Here is a 24391-nt window from a genome sequence, read left to right on the forward strand (position 1 = left end):
TGAGCACCGATCCGCCTCAGTTCAGAGGGATAACCTCTATCTTCACCCTGTGTTAGAGGGCCCTCAACAGTTTGAATAATCATAGAGAATTTTCTCCTATTTATGTCTCGACCATATTGCTATCATTCAAGTTATTCCGCCTAGTTTATTTTCAGTTACCAGTTTTCATTTTACTTTTAAGTCCGATTTACTCTTTTCAGTCATTTCTCTTAATTAATCTGTATTCTCTGTACATTCGCGTCTGAATATTTGCAGCTTTTCCTTGTAGTTTGACACTCTGGTTCGAGTGGAGCGTCCTCGCCCCACTAACTGCCACGACTTCTGCCAAATCCTCTCCAGTAGCAACTCCGGTTGGGTGATAACTTTAATAGGTAGTCCCCGGTCCGCCAGGTCCGACGTTGCCTTCTCCACCGTAGCATAAGTTTTTGTCCCTTCGTCGTAAAAGACTCTCAGCCGAGCTGGATACAGGGCCTGGAATCTGATGTTGTTTTCCTTCAGGACTCTCTGTGTTTCCGTATATTCCTTCCGTCTGGCAAGAATCCCCGGTGCGTAGTCGTGGTCTAAACTGATTTTGCAGTTGTTCCACATGAAACCTTTCTTTTGCCATGCTCTTTTAAGCACCTCTTCCTTCGTTCTGTAATTGAGAAATCTGATCAGAATCGATCTGGGCTGGGCGCCTGCCGGAGGCTGTGGTGCCAACGTGCGGTGAGCCCTTTCTATCTGTAGGTCTTTTGCGGCCGGTATATCAAGGTTCTCTCTAAGCAGCTTCTCTATGAAGGGAATCATCAATCCGGGTTTACCTTCGGTTCCTTCGGGAACTCCGTAGATCCTCACATTTTCCCTTCTCGAGCGGCCTTCTTGATCTATTAGTTTCCACTGGAGTTGGTCTTGTAGCTCCAGCATTTCTGCTATCACTTCCTCGGCGTTTTGTAGCTTCTCTTCAATTCCCACAATCCTCGCTTCGGCTTCATCTATCCGCGAGTTAGTTTTTACTATTTCTCCTTTAATATCTTCCAGCTGTTTGCTGTTATCTTGTCGGAACTCGCGAATCTCTCCGAGAATCAAAGACAGAGTCACCGATTCCCCCTCATTATCTCCATCCTGGCTTGCCGTGGGAGAGCTAGGCCCGTCGCCTTGCTGCATCTCTTTATGTTTATCAGCCTTCGAAGCGGACTTTTTATTCTTGTTCTTAGACATCATCCTTGCCCCTTTTATTAATATAGTTATGCAATATTAAGTATTTGTCTAAATTCGGTTTTGGGGCAGTTTACCTTCTTTTTTTAATTTTGTAAGTTTTTATTATAATGTAAAGAGTAGAATAGCACTGGATTAAGATTAAAGTTTGAATATATATTTTTTAAATCTATTATATTTTGAAATATTTGTAAGGGAATTACTATATACTTAAAATGTAGATTTTGGGCAGAGAAATTTCTGACTTGTGAATATGGCAAAGTGCATCATTTAAAACTTTTATTCAGAAAGCATCATGTTTTTGAAGTATAACAAGAATAGTTCAAAAATGACATCTTGTTCATGTCAGTATTTTGATTTCAGATGATTATATTGGAGAATGCAGCAAGACTGCACTTTCTGAAACATTAGCTTTTGAATTTATGTATATAACTTTCCATGTATGGACATCAGACACTGCTGTCAGTTTAACTGAAATGATGGTGAATATTCACGGCTTTACTATCATTACAAATCACAAAAACTCAGCCATTAAATATTGACACTGTGACTTAAATCAAATAACCTGATGCCTGGACTATTCAATTACATACAAAATTAGGTTTAAAAATAAATTATTTGATTAGTTATCCCAAATTATTATAAGTAATTTATTCTCCTATTTCTGACTGCTAAGCATAATAGTTTGAATAGTATGTCTACCAGCTAATAGTCTAATGGCTGCCTCAAAATGTAAAGTCATTCCAGGAGCAATTCTTTTGATGATACAAGACTGGACCTTCGTGTATTGAAAAGTAGCAGATCAAACAACATGTCATGAGAAGACGTAAAGTTTGTCTCTACAGTCCTGTCAATTTGACATACTGTGCAAAAGTCTTAGGCACATGTAAAAAAAATTCTGTGAAGTGAATATGCTTTCAAAACTAATGAAATGAAAAGTTCCTAAATAAACTAAATCCGATCAAAATTCGGTGTGGCCATCCTTTACCTTTAAAACTGCATCAATTCTGTTGGTACCTTTCATGCACTTTTATAAGAAAATCAGCTGGTAGCATGTTCTTTGAGAACTTGCTGCAGTTCTGCAGACTTTGGCTATCTCGCTTGTTCCTGTCTCTCCAGGTAATCCCAAACAGCCTTGATGATGCTGACATCAGAGCTCTGTAGAGGCCTGTTGCAGAACTCCTTGCAGTTCTTTTCACTGAAGATGGTTCTTTATGACCACGGCCATGTGTTTGAGGTCATTGTCGTGCTGCAGAATGAAGTTGGAACCTATCATTGGCCTCCCTGATGGTATTACGTGATGGATGAGAATCTGCTTGTACTACTCAGCATTGATGTTTCCATTAATTCTGACCAAATTACCAGTTCCATTTGCGGAAATGTAGCCTCAATCCTATAGGGAACCTCTCCCGTGCTTCACTGTTCACTGCAGACACTCATCCAGGTAACGCTCTCCAACTCTTCTGCGTACAAACTGCCTCCTGTATGAGTCAAAAATTCCAAATTTTGACTCTTCAATCCAGAGCACTTGCTGTTATTGTTCAGCACCCCAGTCCTTGTGTTTTTTTCTGTGTAGATGAGTCCCTTGGCTTTGTTTCCACTTTGGAAGAATGGCTTTTGGCAGCAACTTTTAAATGAAGACCTCTTCTGACAAGACTTCTCTGGACTATAGAGGGGTGTACTTGGGTTCTAGTGATTTCTGTGAGTTCAGAACTGATAGCAGTGCTGGACTTCTTCCAGTTTGGAAGGGACATCAGTTTGATGTATGTCTCATCTTCTACACTCAGTTTCCATGACCAGCCATTGTGTTTCCAGTTCTCAACCTTGCCCATTTCTTTGTACTTCTTCAGAGGAGCTTAGACAGAACATCTTGAAGCTCATGTCTGCTGTGAAATTTCTGCTTGGGAGAGAGAGACCTTACTGTTGTAGGATGACCACCTTGTGTCTTGTTGCTCTGATTAATCTTGACATGATGTAAGAATTGATGATTTGAAAGTTAAATTGTCACATCTGCCACACCCTCACCTTTCAGTTTGATTGTCCTTCGCCCAGTTTGATTCCTCTACACTCATTTCTTCTTCTTCTTCTTCTACTACTTTTTTGTTTTCTGGCGGTTGGCAACCAGTTTTTCGGTGCATTACCGCCACCTGCTAGACTTGTGGTGTTCCAACCAAATATGTCCTGGAGTTCTCTACTTTAGACAATCTAGTTCAGCCTGCAGTTCTCTATTAGCATCACTCTGTAGTTGCAATTCCTCGTAAATGCTTAATGCACTCTTTAGATAATGCCGCAAACTGCTATTCTTCCCTAATTTTGTCACGTTTTCATGTAATTGCATTACCTCAATTACATTGATTTCATCTACATCACTTGTAAGACTAGAATCGTCTTGTTAAAGAATAGTAATTATCGCATGTTATACTTTTAAAATTGCTGTTTTTTTCAAGTCTATCTGCTTTTTCAGGTTTTCCTTTTCTTGGATCGCAGCCTGTAGTTGTTTACTGAGACCTCGGAGTTCTTCTTCATTTGTTTCCATGTTTTCATTTTAAAATCTGAATTTAGATAATTCATTTTGCAACAAATTCCTTTTCCTTTTGTATCCTTGTAATAATTTCCTCCATTTTCCAATCTCTTTCCAACTCACAGTTGTTCTTGTCGGAATATTTGTTGTTGGAGTTCTGTACATTCACCCTAGGCTTCAACCAGAAAATCTGAGGATTTTCCTTAAGTTCTGAAACATATTTCTTAAATTCTTGACCATTTGCGATAAATATACTGCCATTAAGATTCCATCTCCCCTGCCTGTGAACTGTTGGAACCTCCGCTCAGCATGCCATAGTTGGATGCATCAGCAAGGGAGATGAGGCTGAGTACAGGGCTATGGTGGGAAACTTTGTCACATGGTGTGATCAGAATTATCTGCAGCTTAATGTGAAAAAGACTAAGGAGCTGGTGGTGGACCTGAGGAGAGCTAAGGCACCGGTGACCCCTGTTTCCATCCAGGGCGTCAGTGTGGACATGGTGGAGGATTACAAATACCTGGGGATACGAATTGACAATAAACTGGACTGGTCAAAGAACACTGAGGCTGTCTACAAGAAGAGTCAGAGCCGTCTCTATTTCCTGAGGAGACTTGAGGTCCTATAACATCTGTCGGACGATGCTGAGGATGTTCTATGAGTCTGTGGTGGTCAGTGCTATCATGTTTGCTGTTGTGTGCTGAGGCAGCAGGCTGAGGGTAGCAGACACCAACAGGATCAACAAACTCATTCGTAAGACCAGTGATGTTGTGGGGATGGAACTGGACTCTCTGACAGTGGTCTCTGAAAAGAGGATGCTGTCCAAATTGCATGCCATCTTGGACAATGTCTCCCATCCACTACATAATGTACTGGTTGGGCACAGGAGTACATTCAGCCAGAGACTCATTCCACCGAGATGCAACACTGAGCGTCATAGGAAGTCATTCCTGCCTATGGCCATCAAATTTTAAAACTCCTCCCTTGGAGGGTCAGACACCCTGAGCCAATAGGTTGGTCCTGGACTTATTTCCATCCGGCATAATTTATATATTATTTAATTATTTGTGGTTTTATTTTGCTATATTTATACTCTATTCTTGGTTGGTGCAACTGTAATGAAACCCAATTTCCCTCGGGTCAATAAAGTATGTATATGTATCTATCTATCTATATATGTTTGACTTCTTCCCACCCAATCCCTTTAATACCAAGATACTTTTCTGCAGACTTGACTATAATTTTAATTTTCTCAGTTCTTTTGCTTGTTTGCGCTGAACAATTAATTGCATCCACCATAAAAAGTATGAAATCCTTTCTCCTCGTTAATAGTGTATCCTTACTTTTCATATTACAGCCTTCACAATTCACCAGTTTATTATTCCCTGTATTTGTTTGCTTGACAGTCTTTTTTCCAGCAAATTCTTTCACTGCCTTTGCATAACTGATTCCTTGAGTTACTTTTATATATTGTATCTCAGCCGCCTTCTTGCTATAAGTGCACCCTCGATAAGCTGCGCTGTGTTCCTCGCCACAATTGTAGCATTTCAGCCTGGCTCCCACTTCACATTTCCCATATTCATGTTCTCCAGCACATCTCCCACATCTTTGTTTCCTCTGCAGACCGCCGCAATGTGCCCGAATTTCTGGCATTTATAGCATCTTAAAGGCGGTGGTATATATTTTCTAACCGCATAACACATATACCCTAAGTAAACGTTAGTCGGCAATCTCTTTTCATCAAAGTTAATCATTACTGATAAACTATCACACTTTTTCCCATTTCTTGTAACTTTCAAACGTTTGGCCTCAATAATTTTTGCTCCTTTTATGTTCTGTTTAATCTAATCCATAGTAACTTTTGTTGATATCCCCAAAATAACTCCTCTAGTCCACTTTCTATTGTTGGGTATTGAGCATTGTACTTCTTTGCCATTTATTTTACTTAATCTTATCACTTTGCCTTGCTGAGCACTATCCCAACAAATCACTAATAGTGATCCATTTTGTAAAATCTTTGCTCTTTTAATCTCGCCTATAATTTTGTTGAGCATCTTCGTCAAACGAATCAGGCTCCAATCACCAAAAGATGCCCCATCTTCGTCTAGTTTTATAATTGCTTTAATCTCATCTTTTTTCTATTGTCTTGCTGTCCTGTTTTGATCATCGGCTGACTCCTCAGAGTTTGATATCCCGTACCTCTGCTTTCTTTTCTTCCTCTTTCCATTCCGTTCCTCTTTCCCGCCGACCTTCATCTCTAGTTCACTTCCACTCTTACCAAAAACTTCCTTCAACAGCTTGGCACTTTCCTTGATGTTCTCTCTTTCCACCATTTTCCAGTCAGCCGTCTCGACCCACTGCTTCCAACACACACTCAATCTCCTCGCCCAGTAAACAGCAGTCCTACACCCATTTCTGTTTCAGTTGATCAGTTTAGTTCATGCAACTCATTACGTCATTGATCATTAAAACCTGTTTGTTATCTTTGTTTAATCATGCAAAGTAATCTATCTACAAAGTAATCAAATTTTTGTTTGAAAAGTGGTCTATTACTTAACGTTACTTTCTAAAACGGAATACAAAAAATTCTCCGTAACATTTAATTTTCTGGAAAACGAATGTTTGGAAAACTAAAATGTGCTCTTTTCTACTGACACACTGATGTAGAAGACAAAAAATAAACATGTAAAACAAAATTTATGTAAAAATATCTAGGGTGCCTAAGACTTGCACAGTACTGTAATCTTTAGTAATTATCTAAAAGACTTGAAAAGTACCAGCTGATCATTTTTTATAGCGTTTGTTGTGTGCTTAGACTAGTTTAAGTATGATGTACTGTGGAGTGCCTATAAATATTCTCTTTGGAACTTCCAAGATTGTTAGCAAACATGAGAGGTAATGATTTGGAGGTAATCCCTGCTGTTTCACTGGAGGTTCACTGCTTAACTGCCTTCTTCAGCACTCCCAAAAATCTGTAAATAGATAATGCATGGATCATTCTCTTGTGGGTCTTCTACATAAATTGATAATTGTTGAAACGGGTTAAGGATAAAGGATCTGTTCTCTAATTGCCTACCATGTCGTAGAGGTTGAGTAATCTCAGCTTTTCACCTACACTGTCCAAAGATGTACAGGTTAGGGTTTGATAAGTTGTAGGCATGCTATGTTGGCACCGGAAGCTTGGCAACACTTGTGGACCACACCAACACAATCCTCGGGCGCAAGATGATGCATTTCACCACGTTGTACATAAAGCTGATCTTTAGATCGCTCACCGTATGTATTGAGTGAAAGGATGGAGGGTTTGTTGGATAATAATGAGCTACTTTTGAACAGCCTAATTAATTCATCATTTACAAAGTATTTTGATGCCACACTCCATTGTACTGAGATGAAATGGCATTGACACAGTGGAGTGATAAAGTTCTATAGCATAGAAACAGGCCCTTTGCCACCCATCCTGCCTAGATATATTAATCCCACTTGCCTGCATTAGTTCCATGAGCTGCTCATTCAATCAAGTATTTGTCAAGATGCCTCTGAAGTGTTATTTTTGCTGCCTCTACCACCACCTCTGAAAACTCATTCCAATTACCAACCACTATGTGTGGAAAAAAAAACTAGTTGGATCCCCTTTAAACCTTCTCCCTCTCCAAGACTACACTGTAGTTTTGGACACCACTAATTTGGGAAAGGGGCACCAGCTATCTGCCTCTCTTAATGCATATATACCTCTATTATGTCACCTCTCAGCCTTCTTTGCTCCAGGGAAAACAGACTCAACTGATCCAATACCTTCTTATAACTCAAGCCCTCTAATCCAACCAATGTCCTCGTGACTTTTTGGCACTCTCCCCAGTTTGACCATAAGTGATTTATCCTCATCTTTGATCTGCCTCGGTATTTCACATTACATGCAGTTTTTTTTTTCAGTCGTCGATATGCATCTACACAATACAAATCAATAAGTATAAACTAAAACTGATATATGTTTCTCTTAATGTTTTTTAGGTTCGTTACCTCAGCACCTCGGTGGCCAACCCAGCAAGCAAGCTGGTTATGGTATGAAAACTTTTAAACTTTGGTCAAGTCACTATAAATGCTTCTTTGTAAGGGCTGAATTAAACAGTTCCATTGCTGTCATAATATTGTCTTCCTTCCATAAATTGAAGTACAGATTGCCTTCGAATATTTCTCTTTTAGAGAACTGATATATTTCAATCTTATTCTAACCACATATGAGATTTCCCACCCATTGATCTAAATGCAGGAAACACTTGTTTTTGTAGACTGCTTTTGAAGCTAATGATGCAGCCTTCATCTTCTGTGAAAATGCCATAGTTGGTTCCTACTATGATTCCAATCTCACTATTATGTGACTTCTGACGACAGTAATACAATTAACTCTTAATTGCCTGTTGCAGTGGCCTTACAAGATGCTTATTGCAGAGGCAATTAATGATGAACAGGCCATTTGAATGAATAAATAGTAAAGAATACCATACCTAAAATCACACTAGCCAACATTTATTTGTGTATGTAATATAAGAGTTCAGCTCTTAATTCTTTGCTCTGGCTATGATGGACTGAATGGCCTAATTCTGCTTCTTATGTCTTATGGTCTTTACTATGAGTTTGGGTTGAGAATTCTTTTCTGACATGTTGATCCATGGCCCCCTCCTGTGTCAAGATGAGGCCACCCTCAGGATGGAGGAATTTAACACCTTATATTAAGAACATAAGAAATAGGAGCAGGAGTAGGCCATCTGTCCCATTGAGCCTGCTCTGCCATTCAATAAGATCATGGCTGATCTGGCCATGGACTCATCTCCACCAACCTGCCATTTCCTCATAGCCCTTAATTCCCCTACTATGTAAAAATCTATCCAACCTTGTCTTAAATATATTTACTGAGGTAACCTCTACTGATTTATTGGGCAGAGAATTCCATAGATTCCCCACCCTCTGGGAAAAGCAGTTCCATAAGATCTCTCGTTCTTCTGAATTCCAGACGACTCAATCTCTCCTCATAGTCTAACCCCCTCATCTCTCGAAACAACCTGGTGAACCTCCTCTGCACCGCCTCCAAAGCTACTATATCCTTCCACAAGTAAGGAAACCCGTACTGCCCGCAATATTCCAGATGTGGCCTCACCAGTACCCTGTACAGTTGCAGCATGACCTCTCTGCTCTTAAATTCAATCCCTCTGGCAATGAATGCCAACATCCCATTTGCCTTCTTGATAGCCTGTTCCACCTGCAAACCAACACTTTGTGATTCTTGCACAAGTACTCCCAGGTCCTTCTGCACAGCAGCATACTGCAATATTTTACCATTTAGGTAATAATCTGCCTTTCCATTTTTCCTTCCAAAGTGGATTACCTCGCATTTACCAACGTTGTATTCCATCTGCCAAACCCTTGCCTGCTCACTTAACCTATCTATATCTCTCTGCAGACTCTCAGTATCTTCTGCGTAATTTGTTTTTCCACTCAGTTTAGTACCATCAGCAAACTTAGATACACTACACTCGGTCCTCTCTTCCAGATTGTTAATGTATATCGTGAACAGTTGCAGGCCCAGCACCGACCCCTGTGGCACACTGCTCACCACTGATTTCCAACCGGAGTAACACCCATGCATCCAACTCTCTACTTTCTATTAGTTAACCATGCTGATGCATCACCCCCAACCTTGTGGAGGTATTCTATCGAGGTACCCTCCAACCTGGTGGCATGAATATTGAATTCTCTTTCCAGTGAACAAATTTACCCCACTTCCCCTTCCTCTATTCCCACTCTAACCTATCTCTTCTTCTCACCTGCCTATTACTTCCCCCAGGTCCCCTCCTACTTTCTCCTACTGTCCACTCTCCTATCAAATTCTTTCTTCTCTTGCCCTTGACCTTTCCCACCCACCTGGCTTCATCTATCATCTTCCAGCCAGCCTCTTTCACCTTCCTCCCACCTTTTTATTCTGACATCTTCTCCCTTTCCAGTCCTGGAGAAGGGTCTCTGCCTGAAACACCAACTGTTTACTCTTTTCCGTAGATGTTGCCAGACCTGCTAAGTTCCTCCAGCATTTTGTGTGTGTTGCTTTGGATTTCTACCATCTGCAGACTTTCTCATGTTTGCAATTAATAGTTATTGTTTTTGCACCCAGCCGCCTATTCAAGTCTACGGAGTTGAAGGCAGATATGCCACAGCTTTGTACTCAGCTGCCAGCAAACAGAAGAAACTGGACCAAGTAGAGCAGGAACTACAGAAGATTAACGTAAGTGGATATTCTCCATAGCATTTGTATTCAGTGAAAGAAAAATGTACTTAAAGTTGGAGGCTTGAATATAATTTTTAAAATTCAAGATGATTAAAGAAAAACGGTTTTGTAGCACTCACATCAACAGTGATGAAATGCTTTGAGAGGCTGGTTATGACTAGACTGAACTCTTGCCTCAGCGAGGACCTGGACCCATTGCAATTTGCCTATCGCCACAATAGTTCAACGGCAGACGCAATCTGAAATGGCTCTCCACATGGCCTTAGACCACCCAAACAACTCAAACACCTACGTCAGGATGCTGTTCATCAACTATAGCTCAGCATTTAATACCATCATTCCCACAATCCTGATTGAGAAGTTGCAGAGCCTAGGCCTCTGTACCTCCCTCTGCAATTGGATCCTCGACTTCTTAACCAGAAGACCACAGTCTGTGCAGATTGGTGATAACATATCCTCCTCGCTGACGATCGACATTGGCACACCTCAGGGGTGTGTGCTTAGCCCACTGCTCTACCCTCTGCATACACAAGACTGTGAGGCTAGGCATAGCTCAAATACCATTTATAAATTTGCTGAACCATTGTTGGTAGAATCTCAGGTGGTGACGAGGGGGCGTACAGGAGTGAGATATGCCAACTAGTGGAGTGGTGCTGCAGCAACAACCTGGCACTCAACATCAGTAAGACGAAAGAGCTGATTGTGGGCTTCAGGAAGGGTAAGATGAAGGAACACATACCAATCCTCATAGAGGGATCAGAAATAGAAAGAGTGAGCAGCTTCACGTTCCTCGATGTCAAGATCTCTGAGATCTAACCTGGTCCCAACATATCAATGTAGTTATAAAGAAGGCAAGACAGCAGCTATACTTTATAAGGAGTTTGAAGAGATTTGGTATGTCAACAAATACACTCAAAAACTTCTATAGTTGTACCATGGAGAGCATTCTGACCGGCTGCATCACTGTCTGGTATGGAGGGGCTACTGCACAGGAACTGCAGAAGGTTGTAAACCTAGTCAGCTCCATCGTGGGTACTAGCCAGGACATCTTTAGGGAGCGATGTCTCAGAAAGGCAGCATCCATTGTTAAGGACCTCCAGCACCCAGGGCATGCCCTTTTCTCACTGTTACCATCAGGTAGGAGGTACAGAAGCCTGAAGACACACACTCAGCGATTCAGGAACAGCTTCTTCCCCTCTGACGTCTGATTCCTAAATGGACATTGAAGCTTTGGACACTACCTCACATTTTCTAATATACAGTATTTCTGTTTTTGCATATTTTTTAAAATCCGTTCAATATACAAAATTGATTTATTTGTTATTTATTATTATTATGTTTTATGTATTTTCTCTCTCTGCTAGATTATGTATTGCATTGAACTGCTGCTGCTAAGCTAACAAATTTCACGTCACATGCCAGTGATAATAAACCCGATTCTGATTCTTCATGATATGAAAAATAGATATCGAAACATTATCCAGATGCTTCTCTCACTCATTCTTACTGCGTTTAAACAAACTATCGCTGCTGCTTTCGATCCTGTGCAGAAGCCTCCCCCCCCCGCAATACCAGACAGTGATATGTCAGAATGCTCTCCACGGTACGTCTGTAGACATTTTTGTTGACATACCAAATCTCTTCAAGCTCTCAATGTAGTCGCTGTCTTGCTTTCTTTATAACTGTATCGATATGTTGGGACCAGGTTAGGTTTAGGTCCTCAGAGATCTTGGCACCCAGGAGCTTGAAACTGGTCACGCTCTCCACTTCTGATCCCTCTATGAGGACTGGTATGTGTTCCTTCGTCTTACCCTTCCTGAAGTCCACATTCAGGTCTTTTGTCTTATTGACATTGAGTGCCAGGTAGTTGCTGCGACACCACTCCACTAGTTGGTGTACCTCGCTCCTGTACATCCTCTCATCTCCATCTGGGATTCTACCAACTGTGGCTAACAAGAGAAGTCAAAGCCAACATAAAAGTAACATAAGAAGGCATATAGTAGAGCAGGGGGATATCTACGGAAAATAGCGCCTATGGCAAGCACTGAAATTGTGCCCCTGTCCAAACATCTGACACCCATCTTATAGATAACTTTACCATAATATCAGCTCAAACATACAAGTCAAGCTCGTTAATCTTTTAATTAACAAATTATAGCACTACATGAAAATTATAACTGCACCTTCTTTGCTTTCACTGATGCAACTTGGTCTATGATGTGATCAAAGTCAGTTTATTCAGTTTCTTCTCTTTCTACACTCAGCAGAGCAAGATCACAGAGTCTGCCTTGACCCATGGAGGCTCTCAAATATGAAAGTATTAGTTTTAACTTGCTGAACGATCTCTCACAGCTGGTGATGGAAACTGCGATAGCATTATCTGAACAACAATGCGAAAATTGGGGAAGACGCTCTCATCTCCATACTGAACAATAAACTCAAGAAGCTCTTCAGGTCTTGATATTTTCATGTTGACCCGCCTTGATAGTAACATTCTGCAATTCAAAATTTCTTCATATAGCTGCTGTCCATCAACATCAGAGCTGTACAATTCGCCCAAATTTTCGCACTTCTTTAGGTGGTTACTGTGGGTGCCGTAACACAGTCCCTCGACATCGAGAAAGAACCCAAACTTGGCATCAGTGTCATGCAAACGAGCGAATCTTTCGTCCATTTCTCTGTGAAGACAGTCGAGTGTTCCCTTCATGGCTCTTTCCATTTCCTCCTTAGCTGTTAACCCAGCATCTTTCGAGTTCTCATCCGCCATTTGTTTCTTTCGTCTCTGACGTCTTTCAACTTCAATATTCCATTCTTGACAGAGTCCGACTCCTTCTTCCAGTGACTCACTGACCAACACTTCTCGTTCATCATAGAAATGATCTCGATAGAGGGCTTTCAAATCCTGGGCAGCATTGTGGAAGTTCATGCTAGGATCCCGCAGCCTCTTTTGAATACGGTCAGTGTGAATGAGTACTTTGTTCCAAAATCCTAGCAAAATCAGAAAATCATAACTCAACAAGTTTCTCTGGTCTTGTTTTCATTGTATATCATGTCCTGGAGAACTTGAAGTATCTCCTCAAGGTACTTGTTGACGGGCTTCACTGCTTCTGTCCTTGCACTCCACCTGGTTTCGGACTCCGATTTAACAACCACAGGCACGGCGTTTTTGAGCTTTTCCCAGCGCTGTGCTGAGTGAGAGCAAAACATGTAGAGAGCTTCGATGGTTCCAAAAAACGTGACCATCATTGTATCCTGCTTGGCTGCATGTACACCCACCAAGTTGAGTGAGTGATTGTTGCAATTCACAAACACTGGTTATTTTTCTCACTTATTCTTTGATGAACACCACTTCTGTATCCAGCCATCACAGCAGAGTTGTCATAGCACTGTGACCAACAAACTTGTAACTCTATTTTGTCCTTCTCTAGCTGTTTCAAGATGTCTTCAACCAAGCTCTCGCCATCCTTCTGGCTTATCTGGATAAAACCAAGGAAGGACTCTCAAAATCAATTTCCACATACCTCACTACTTCTGACATCTGCTCACGGTGTGCCTGATCAGGAGTCGAGTCGAACATGAGCTCATAGTACTTGGCTTTACGAATGCTTCTCAGTAAACTCTGGTGAACAGTGGATGCCATCATGTGGATGAATTCATTCTGGACACCCGGTGAAAGATAAGATGTGGATCCAGGATGACTTTCCAAATGAGTGAACTGTTCTTTTATGACAGGGTCAAAGATGGCCAGTAGTTTCAGATATCTCACTATTTTTTTGCTAAATATAGATTCAAGCACCTTTACAGACATTAAGCCAATTGCCTATAGTTACCTGCCTTTTACCTACATCCTTTTTTAAATAGTGGTGTGACATTCAACTTCTTCCAATCCGCCAGGACTTGTCCAGAGTTCAGAGAATTTTGATTTTTCAAAACAAGTTGACTTCCTCTTTTAGTACTCCCAAAGATCCAGCCAGGGCAAAGGAATGGACCATTCTTGATGAAAAGTTATTCCTACAGTTAAGGGTTAATTAATTAATTTAAGTCAATAGTTTTGTAACTGTGTTCTCCCCCCCACCCCATTTCTGCCGACTTAAGGAAATGACTAAGCATCTCTTCTGTCACGAAGCAGTTAGTGACATGAGAACCATAGTTGGCTTGTGAGGGGAGTTAATTACCTACAAATTATTAGCAATGAGAAATGTTTAACTTTGTTTGTTTTCACATTATTTTATTTACTTTTATTGGTCCTGTTTGAAACTAAGTGCCCTACTTTTATTATAGCAAGAATTGATAACAGTAGCTTAGATTTTTTTAACTTGAATATTCCACAGGACCATGGCTTTGATCAGAATAACAGGTTTGCTTTTTCATAGTTTGACTAGCGAGAGGAGTTTAAAAAGAAGACAGATTTATATGCTTCAGCGATAAAGGGTCGAGGTAAGGTAGGTTATCTGTGCAGAATACAGACAGAAAGTATGTGTGTGAGGCTGGTTTTCTGTGCTCGGTGTCAGATGTGGGAGGTCCTGGAGACTCCCAGCCTCCTGGACGGCCACATCTGCACCAGGTGCGTCGAGCTGCAGCTCCTTAGGGACTGCATTAGGGAACTGGAGATGCAGCTCGATGACCTTCGTCTGGTCAGGGAGAGTGAGGAGGTGATAGAGAGGAGCTATAGGCAGGTAGTCACACTGGGGCCTGGGGAGACAGATAATTGGGTAACAGGAGAAGGAAGGGCAAGAGGCAGATGCTAAAGAGTACCACAATGGCTGTCCCCCTTAACAATAAGTACTCCTGCTTGAGTACTGTTGGGGGGGCAGACGGCCTACCTGGGGGAAGAAACAGTGGTCTCACCTCTGGCACAGAGTCTGGCCCTGTGGCTCAGAAGGGTAGGGAAAGGAAGAGGATGGCAGCAGTGACAGGGTCTCTAAGTTAGGGGATCAGACAGGCGATTCTGTGGACGCAGCAAAGAAACACGGATGGTAGTTTGCCTCCCAGGTGCCAGGTTCCAGGATGTTTCTGATTGCATCGATGATATCTTGAAGTGGGAAGGAGAACAGCCAGAGGTCATGGTACATATTGGTACCAACAACATAGGTAGGAAAAGGGAGGAGGTCTTGAAAGCAGACTACAGGGAGTTAGGAAGGAAGTTGAGAAACAGGACCACAAAGGTAGTAATTGCAGGATTGCTGCCTGTGCCACATGACAGTGAGTATAGGAATAGAATGAGGTGGAGGATAAATGCTTGGCTGAGGGATTGGAGCAGGGGGCAGGGATTCATATTTCTGGATCATTGGGACCTCTTCTGGGGCAGGTGTGACCTGTACAAAAAAGACAGGTTGCACTTGAATCCCGGGGGACCAATATCCTGGCGGGGAGGTTTGCAAAGGCTGTTGGGGAGAGTTTAAACCAGAATTGCTGGGAGGTGGCAACCGAACTGAAGTGACAGAGGAAATGGAGGTTGGCTCACAAATAGAGAAAGCTTGGAGACCGTGCGAAAGGGAGGATAGGCAAGTGATAGAGAAGGGACGTGGTCAGACTGATGATTTGACATGTGTCTATTTTAATGCGAGGAGTATTATGAACAAAGCGGATGAGCTTAGAGAGTGGATCAGCACTTGGAGCTATGATGTTGTAGCCATTACAGAGACCTGGATGGTGCAGGGGCAGGAATGGCTACTTCAAGTGCCAGGCTTTAGATGTTTCAGAAAGGACAGGGAGGGAGGCAAAAAAGGTGGGGGTGTGGCACTGTTGATCAGGGATAGTATCACGGCTGCAGAAAAGGAGGACGTCATGGAGGGGTTGTCTACGGAGTCTCTGTGGGTGGAGGTTAGGAATAGGAAGGGGTCAATAATTCTACTGGGTGTTTTTTATGGACCACCTAATAGTAACAGGGACATCGAGGAGCAGATAGGGAGACAGATACTGCAAAGGTATAATAATAACAGGGTTGTCGTGGTGGGAGATTTTAATTTCCCAAATATTGATTGGCATCTCCCTAGAGTGAGGGGTTTAGACGAGGTGGAGTTTGTTAGGTGTGTTCAGGAAGGTTGCTTGACACACATTGTAGATGAGCATACAAGAGGAGAGGCTGTACTTGATCTGGTATTGGGAAATGAACCTGGTCAGGTGTCAGGTCTGTCAGTGAGAGAGCATTTTGGAGATAGTGATCACAATTCTATCTCCTTTACCATAGCATTGGAGAGGGATAGGAACAGACAAGTTAGGGAAACATTTAATTGGAGTAAGGGGAAATATGAGGCTATCAGACAGGAACTTGGAAGCGTAAATTGGAAGCATGATCTCAGAGAAACGTATGGAAGAAATGTGGCAAATGTTCAGGGGATATTTGCGTGGGGTTCTGCATAGGTATGTTTCAATGAGACAGGGAAAGGATGGTAGGTTACAGAAACCGTGGTGTACAAAGACTGTTGTAAATCGAGTCAAGAAGAAAAGAAGAGCTTATGAATGGTTCAAAAAACTAGGTAATGATAGAGATCTAGAAGATTATAAGGCGAGCAGGAAGGAGCTTAAGAGTGAAATTAGGAGAGCCAGAAGGGGCCATGAGAAGGCCTTGGCGGACAGGATTAAGAAAAACCCCAAGGCATTCTACAAGTATGTGAAGAGCAAGAGGATAAGACGTGCGAGAATAGGACCAATCAAATGTGACAGTGGAAAAGTGTGTATGAAACCAGAGGAGAAAGCAGAGGTACTTAATGAATACTTTGCTTCAGTTTTCACTACAGAAAAGGATCTTGGCAATTGTAGGGATGACTTGCAGCGGACTGAAAAACTTGAGCATGTAGATATTAAGGAAGAGGATGTGCTGGAGCATATCATAACTCAACAAGTTTCTCTGGTCTTGTTTTCATTGTATATCATGTCCTGGAGAACTTGAAGTATCTCCTCAAGGTACTTGTTGACGGGCTTCACTGCTTCTGTCCTTGCACTCCACCTGGTTTCGGACTCCGATTTAACAACCACAGGCACGGCGTTTTTGAGCTTTTCCCAGCGCTGTGCTGAGTGAGAGCAAAACATGTAGAGAGCTTCGATGGTTCCAAAAAACGTGACCATCATTGTATCCTGCTTGGCTGCATGTACACCCACCAAGTTGAGTGAGTGATTGTTGCAATTCACAAACACTGGTTATTTTTCTCACTTATTCTTTGATGAACACCACTTCTGTATCCAGCCATCACAGCAGAGTTGTCATAGCACTGTGACCAACAAACTTGTAACTCTATTTTGTCCTTCTCTAGCTGTTTCAAGATGTCTTCAACCAAGCTCTCGCCATCCTTCTGGCTTATCTGGATAAAACCAAGGAAGGACTCTCAAAATCAATTTCCACATACCTCACTACTTCTGACATCTGCTCACGGTGTGCCTGATCAGGAGTCGAGTCGAACATGAGCTCATAGTACTTGGCTTTACGAATGCTTCTCAGTAAACTCTGGTGAACAGTGGATGCCATCATGTGGATGAATTCATTCTGGACACCCGGTGAAAGATAAGATGTGGATCCAGGATGACTTTCCAAATGAGTGAACTGTTCTTTTATGACAGGGTCAAAGATGGCCAGTAGTTTCAGATATCTCACTATTTTTTTGCTAAATATAGATTCAAGCACCTTTACAGACATTAAGCCAATTGCCTATAGTTACCTGCCTTTTACCTACATCCTTTTTTAAATAGTGGTGTGACATTCAACTTCTTCCAATCCGCCAGGACTTGTCCAGAGTTCAGAGAATTTTGATTTTTCAAAACAAGTTGACTTCCTCTTTTAGTACTCCCAAAGATCCAGCCAGGGCAAAGGAATGGACCATTCTTGATGAAAAGTTATTCCTACAGTTAAGGGTTAATTAATTAATTTAAGTCAATAGTTTTGTAACTGTGTTCTCCCCCCCACCCCATTTCTGCCGACTTAAGGAAATGACTAAGCATCTCTTCTGTCACGAAGCAGTTAGTGACATGAGAACCATAGTTGGCTTGTGAGGGGAGTTAATTACCTACAAATTATTAGCAATGAGAAATGTTTAACTTTGTTTGTTTTCACATTATTTTATTTACTTTTATTGGTCCTGTTTGAAACTAAGTGCCCTACTTTTATTATAGCAAGAATTGATAACAGTAGCTTAGATTTTTTTAACTTGAATATTCCACAGGACCATGGCTTTGATCAGAATAACAGGTTTGCTTTTTCATAGTTTGACTAGCGAGAGGAGTTTAAAAAGAAGACAGATTTATATGCTTCAGCGATAAAGGGTCGAGGTAAGGTAGGTTATCTGTGCAGAATACAGACAGAAAGTATGTGTGTGAGGCTGGTTTTCTGTGCTCGGTGTCAGATGTGGGAGGTCCTGGAGACTCCCAGCCTCCTGGACGGCCACATCTGCACCAGGTGCGTCGAGCTGCAGCTCCTTAGGGACTGCATTAGGGAACTGGAGATGCAGCTCGATGACCTTCGTCTGGTCAGGGAGAGTGAGGAGGTGATAGAGAGGAGCTATAGGCAGGTAGTCACACTGGGGCCTGGGGAGACAGATAATTGGGTAACAGGAGAAGGAAGGGCAAGAGGCAGATGCTAAAGAGTACCACAATGGCTGTCCCCCTTAACAATAAGTACTCCTGCTTGAGTACTGTTGGGGGGGCAGACGGCCTACCTGGGGGAAGAAACAGTGGTCTCACCTCTGGCACAGAGTCTGGCCCTGTGGCTCAGAAGGGTAGGGAAAGGAAGAGGATGGCAGCAGTGACAGGGTCTCTAAGTTAGGGGATCAGACAGGCGATTCTGTGGACGCAGCAAAGAAACACGGATGGTAGTTTGCCTCCCAGGTGCCAGGTTCCAGGATGTTTCTGATTGCATCGATGATATCTTGAAGTGGGAAGGAGAACAGCCAGAGGTCATGGTACATATTGGTACCAACAACATAGGTAGGAAAAGGGAGGAGGTCTTGAAAGCAGACTACAGGGAGTTAGGAAGGAAGTTGAGAAACAGGACCACAAAGGTAGTAATTGCAGGATTGCTGCCTGTGCCACATGACAGTGAGTATAGGAATAGAATGAGGTGGAGGATAAATGCTTGGCTGAGGGATTGGAGCAGGGGGCAGGGATTCATATTTCTGGATCATTGGGACCTCTTCTGGGGCAGGTGTGACCTGTACAAAAAAGACAGGTTGCACTTGAATCCCGGGGGACCAATATCCTGGCGGGGAGGTTTGCAAAGGCTGTTGGGGAGAGTTTAAACCAGAATTGCTGGGAGGTGGCAACCGAACTGAAGTGACAGAGGAAATGGAGGTTGGCTCACAAATAGAGAAAGCTTGGAGACCGTGCGAAAGGGAGGATAGGCAAGTGATAGAGAAGGGACGTGGTCAGACTGATGATTTGACATGTGTCTATTTTAATGCGAGGAGTATTATGAACAAAGCGGATGAGCTTAGAGAGTGGATCAGCACTTGGAGCTATGATGTTGTAGCCATTACAGAGACCTGGATGGTGCAGGGGCAGGAATGGCTACTTCAAGTGCCAGGCTTTAGATGTTTCAGAAAGGACAGGGAGGGAGGCAAAAAAGGTGGGGGTGTGGCACTGTTGATCAGGGATAGTATCACGGCTGCAGAAAAGGAGGACGTCATGGAGGGGTTGTCTACGGAGTCTCTGTGGGTGGAGGTTAGGAATAGGAAGGGGTCAATAATTCTACTGGGTGTTTTTTATGGACCACCTAATAGTAACAGGGACATCGAGGAGCAGATAGGGAGACAGATACTGCAAAGGTATAATAATAACAGGGTTGTCGTGGTGGGAGATTTTAATTTCCCAAATATTGATTGGCATCTCCCTAGAGTGAGGGGTTTAGACGAGGTGGAGTTTGTTAGGTGTGTTCAGGAAGGTTGCTTGACACACATTGTAGATGAGCATACAAGAGGAGAGGCTGTACTTGATCTGGTATTGGGAAATGAACCTGGTCAGGTGTCAGGTCTGTCAGTGAGAGAGCATTTTGGAGATAGTGATCACAATTCTATCTCCTTTACCATAGCATTGGAGAGGGATAGGAACAGACAAGTTAGGGAAACATTTAATTGGAGTAAGGGGAAATATGAGGCTATCAGACAGGAACTTGGAAGCGTAAATTGGAAGCATGATCTCAGAGAAACGTATGGAAGAAATGTGGCAAATGTTCAGGGGATATTTGCGTGGGGTTCTGCATAGGTATGTTTCAATGAGACAGGGAAAGGATGGTAGGTTACAGAAACCGTGGTGTACAAAGACTGTTGTAAATCGAGTCAAGAAGAAAAGAAGAGCTTATGAATGGTTCAAAAAACTAGGTAATGATAGAGATCTAGAAGATTATAAGGCGAGCAGGAAGGAGCTTAAGAGTGAAATTAGGAGAGCCAGAAGGGGCCATGAGAAGGCCTTGGCGGACAGGATTAAGAAAAACCCCAAGGCATTCTACAAGTATGTGAAGAGCAAGAGGATAAGACGTGCGAGAATAGGACCAATCAAATGTGACAGTGGAAAAGTGTGTATGAAACCAGAGGAGAAAGCAGAGGTACTTAATGAATACTTTGCTTCAGTTTTCACTACAGAAAAGGATCTTGGCAATTGTAGGGATGACTTGCAGCGGACTGAAAAACTTGAGCATGTAGATATTAAGGAAGAGGATGTGCTGGAGCTTTTGGAAAGCATCAAGATGGATAGGTCACTGGGACCGGATGGGATGTACCCCAGGCTACTGTGGGAAGTGAGGGAGGAGATTGCTGAGCCTCTGGCGATAATCTTTGCATCATCAATGAGGATGGAAAAGGTTCCGGAGGATTGGAGGGTTGCAGATGTTCCCTTATTCAAGAAAGGGAGTAGAGATAGCCCAGGAAATTATAGGCCAGTGAGTCTTACTTCAGTGGTTAGTAAGTTAATGGAAAAGATCCTGAGAGGCAGGATTTATGAACATTTGGAGAGGCATAACATGATTAGGAATAGTCAGTATGGCCTTGTCAAAGGCAGGTCATGCCTTCCAAGCCTGACTGAATTTTTTGAGGATGTGACTAAACACATTGATGAAGGTAGAGCCGTAGGTGTAGTGTATATGGATTTCAGCAAGGCATTTTATAAGGTACCCCATGCAAGGCCCATTGAGAAAGTAAGGAGGCATGGAATTCAAGGGGACATTGCCTTGTGGATCCGGAACTGGCTTGCCCACAGAAGGCAAAGTGTGGTTGTAGATGGGTCATATTCTGCATGGAGGTCGGCGACCAGTGGTGTGCCCCAGGGATCTGTTCTGGGACCCCTACTCTATGATTTTTATAAATGACCTAGATGTGGAAGTGGAGGGGTGGGTTAGTAAATTTGCTAATGGCACAAAGGCTTGGGGTGTTGGGGATCATGTGGAGAGCTGTCAGAGGTTACAGCGGGCCATTGTTAGGATGCAAAACTGGGCTGAGAAGTGGCAGGTGGAGTTCAACCCGGATAAGTGTGAGGTGGTTCATTTTGGTAGGTCAAGCATGATGGCAGAATATAACATTAATGGTAAGGCTACAGTGGGATTGAGTCTAGGAGCCGAGAGGTAATGTTGCAGTTATATAGGACCCTGTTCAGTCCCCACTTGGAGTACTGTGCTCAGTTCTGGTCACCTCACTACAGTAAGGACGTGGAAACCATAGAAAGGGTGTAGAGGAGATTTACAAGGATGTTGCCTGGATTGGGGAGCATGCCTTATGAGAATAGGTTGAGTGAACTCGGCCTTTTCTCCTTGGAGCAACGGACAATGAGAGGTGGCCTGATATGAGAGGCATTGATCCTGTGGATAGTCAGGGTCTTTTTCCCAGGGCTGAAATGGGCTAGCATGAAAGGGCATAATTTAAAGGTGCTTGGAAGTAGGTACAGTGATGTCAGGGATAAGTTTTTTATACAGAGAGTGGTGAGTGCGTGGAATGGGCTGCCGGCGGCGGTGGTGGAAGTGGAAACGATAGGGTCTTTTAAGAGACTCCTGGATAGGTACGTAAAGCTTAGAAAAATAGAGGACTATGGGTAAGCCTAGGTAGTTCTAAGGTCAGGATATGTTTGGCACAGCTTTGTGGGCTGAAAGCCCAGTATTGCTCTGTAGGTTTTCTATTTTTCTATGACTCTTAAAACACTGGTTTAATACTCAGGATCACATATATGTTTTGGTTTGTATGCTGACAGTTGATTTAAACATTCCCAGAAGTGTGCTGTATTTCCATTAAAGGTTATCTCCTTCTTCCCTTCCAGTCAATAATGAAAGACCCCAAGTTCTATGGAGTGCTCACCAATCCCCATATCAAGCGCAATATCAAGCAAAAAACTGTCAACGATGTCTTGACAAAGCAGAAAGTTTCCCCGATTATGATCAACTTTATCAGTAAGTGCAGTATGGTTATCTAATAATAATGATTTTTGCTGATATTTTCAGGAATGCATATCAACACTGCAAGAGCAGCATACGCAAATAAAAGAAGTCATTAATTAGGAGCTTAGTAACCTAATTATACTTCATTAATGAATTTAAAAGTACAAAAATGGCAGCGTACATTTCAGAGTGATGATAGTTCTATGTATTCAGAAATGTTTACTGGAAAGTAGTACTTGCACTTCATCATGTTAGTATTTTTATTCATGAGGCAAAACTGAAAACAGTCATGTATCCAAGCTGAATGCAAACTTAAAGCGTCATCTTGACAAAATTAGGTGTTAATCAGTGAGATAGTCAGAACATTACTGTGAATGTATTCAATTTTTTTTGCTGCATTAAAACAGTAGTCAAAAGTCAAAAAGAACTGAAATAGTTCCAGATATCTTGATACTTGTCTTGCAGAAGGCCTCAGAGCAATCCAGCAATCTGAAATATTCCACAATAAACCCATCTAATGGTCCTGAAGCACAGGGGCTATTCGGCTGTTTGTTTCTGAACTGGCCTTAAACCAATCGGAAACTAATTTATGGTGCTTTAATTAATCTCTTAACCTACAATTTTTCTCTGCTTTCAGTATTTATTCAATTTTCCTTTGGAAGACACAATAACTCAAATTGTTTTCTATAATTTTACTATCACAGATTTTGTCTGCCTTTTCTCTGGCACCAAGAAAACAAAGCTAAAGTACTTTTTTATTTGACTGATAAAAACGGAGTAAATTAAATCTGGTAGGTTAGCATGTGAATACTTTAGTGTTTGTCTTCCAATAACTCCCAATTAAAACAAAACCATGTATTGTTGCTTAACTGCAATATTTATGTAGTAAGTAACTGATACTCCTTGTTAATTATAATTAATATTTTAAAACCATGGTATTGCAAACAGGCTTAAGTATCAGTGAAGGAATTTGAAATTCTTTTTTAGCTAGAGGATTAACCTGAAAAGTGAAATGTTTAAGCGGAACATGAGGGAAAATTTCTTCACTCAGAAGTTGGTGAGAGCATGTAACGAGCTGCCAGCGCAAGTGGTGGATGCAGGGTCAATTTCAACATTTAAGGGAAATTTGGATAGGTACATGGATGGAAGTGGTATGGAGAAACATGATCCAGATGGAAGTTGACGTGACTAGGCAGATTAGATGGGCCGAAGGGCTTGTTCTATAACTATGACCGGCAACTTATCTGGCAACGAACTGTGGCATGAATTCAGGGGAAGAGAGAAAAATGTTTATAAAGAAGGGTTTTAGGGAGTTTTCTCAATGAATATAATTTTCAAAGTACTGTGTTTAAATCTTGACATCTTTAGTTTCAAATGTAATAATTGCCCAGGTTTCCAGAATACAAGTAGTAAAGAAAGAACTCTTATTTATTCAGATTTGCTAGCCGAGAATGGACGATTGCGCCAGACCCCTGATGTTGCTGTAGCTTTCAGCAAGATTATGAGTGCTCACCGTGGCGAAGTTCTCTGCTCAGTCACTACTGCTCAGGTAAAATAAATTCTTTGCTGTATGCAGCTGTATTAATAATGTGTGGTTAAAGGTTAGGAACCTTCAAATTCACTGAACAGTTTCTCTAACTTATATTGGCCACTCTAACAAATACAGCAGTATAGTGTACAACACTTTACAGTACCTACGACTTGGGTTCGATTCCCGCTGCTGCCTGTAAGGGGTTTGTACATTCTCCCCATGACCGCGTGGGTTTCCTCCGGGTGCTCCAGTTACCTTCCACAATCCAAAGCTGTACCAGTTGGTAGGTTAAAAGGTCATTTTAAGTTGTCCCATGATTAGGCTAGGGTTAAATCAGAGGTTGCAGGGCAGTGCAGCTCAAAGGGCTGGATTGACTTATTCCGTGCTGTATCTCGATAAATAACATACTGAAATGGAGAAAGCTAAGCGCCCAGCCGAAAGTGCAACTTGCAAGATTAATAAGAGACAATTTGGTAAATCTAGATGTAGTGGTTTAGATGACAATATACTTAGAATTTAAAAGTCTC

The 24391-nt window shown here is 42.1% G+C and overlaps 1 protein-coding gene across 1 annotated transcript in view; it reads left to right on the forward strand.

The window, feature by feature from the left end:
• The window catches only part of atp5po (ATP synthase peripheral stalk subunit OSCP), a 35275-nt gene that overhangs the window by 8077 nt on the left and 2807 nt on the right, over positions 1 to 24391 (forward strand). Inside the window, exons 2-5 of the mRNA XM_063050309.1 lie at positions 7725 to 7775; positions 9877 to 9987; positions 22216 to 22345; positions 23770 to 23882. Of these exons, the coding sequence (XP_062906379.1) occupies positions 7725 to 7775; positions 9877 to 9987; positions 22216 to 22345; positions 23770 to 23882 (405 nt within the window). The remainder of the gene's footprint in view (positions 1 to 7724; positions 7776 to 9876; positions 9988 to 22215; positions 22346 to 23769; positions 23883 to 24391) is intronic.

This window comes from Mobula hypostoma, chromosome 6, assembly GCF_963921235.1.
Source record: "Mobula hypostoma chromosome 6, sMobHyp1.1, whole genome shotgun sequence".
NCBI lineage: Eukaryota > Metazoa > Chordata > Chondrichthyes > Myliobatiformes > Myliobatidae > Mobula > Mobula hypostoma.